Source organism: Microtus ochrogaster, chromosome 16, assembly GCF_000317375.1.
Source record: "Microtus ochrogaster isolate Prairie Vole_2 chromosome 16, MicOch1.0, whole genome shotgun sequence".
In the NCBI taxonomy this organism is placed as follows: domain Eukaryota; kingdom Metazoa; phylum Chordata; class Mammalia; order Rodentia; family Cricetidae; genus Microtus; species Microtus ochrogaster.
The window spans coordinates 10,824,589-10,825,398 of NC_022018.1; the positions used below are offsets into that span (position 1 = coordinate 10,824,589).

Consider the following 810-nt stretch of genomic DNA (forward strand, 5'->3'; position numbering starts at 1 on the left):
CCTCCCCCATCCACTGAGGCAGGTTGGTCTTCAGCTTCTAGCCAGAGTTCGCTCTTTTTTCCATCTTCCTCTTGGAGAAGCAGCCTCTGTCTCTCCCTCCCTCTCTCCCTCCCTCCCTTTCTCTCTCTCTTTGTTTTCTTTTCTTTCTCTCTCTCTCTTTTTAAAATTATTTTAACTTTATGTGAGGGTGTCAGGTCCCCTGGAACATGGAGCTGCCATGTGGGTGCTGGGAATTGAACCCAAGTCCTCTGGAACAATAGCCAGTGCTCTTAACTTCTGATAACCACTGAACCATCTCTCTCCAACCCCATGGCTCGCTCTATCTATCTATCTATCTATCTATCTATCTATCTATCTACTATCATATATCTTTATATATATTTAAAATGCATATATATGTGTGTTTTCTTTAATGAGTGTGTGTGTGTGTGTGTGTGTGTGTGTGTGTGTGTGTTTGGCATACTCCTGGAAGTCAAGAGGACAACTTGGGCATCAGTTCCCTCCACCATGCGGATTCCCTGGTGTTTGAACTCAAGCTTGGTGGCAAGTGCCTACCTATTGAGCCATCTTACCTTTTACTCTAATATTTTTTTTTCCAGATTAAATTTAGTGGAAGCTTTTGTAGAAGATTCAGAACTGAGGCAGACCTTACAGGAGGATTTACTTCGTCGATTTCCAGATCTTAACCGACTTGCCAAGAAATTTCAGAGACAAGCAGCGAACTTACAAGACTGTTACCGAATATATCAGGGTGTGAACCAGCTCCCCAGTGTCCTACAGGCTCTGAAGAAATACCAAGGTAATGAATAT

The 810-nt window shown here is 43.0% G+C and overlaps 1 protein-coding gene across 1 annotated transcript in view; it reads left to right on the forward strand.

Annotated features, from left to right (window-relative positions):
• The window catches only part of Msh2 (mutS homolog 2), a 55,391-nt gene that overhangs the window by 20,806 nt on the left and 33,775 nt on the right, over positions 1 to 810 (forward strand). The window contains exon 7 of the mRNA XM_013348977.1: positions 600 to 799. Within this exon, the coding sequence (XP_013204431.1) occupies positions 600 to 799 (200 nt within the window). The remainder of the gene's footprint in view (positions 1 to 599; positions 800 to 810) is intronic.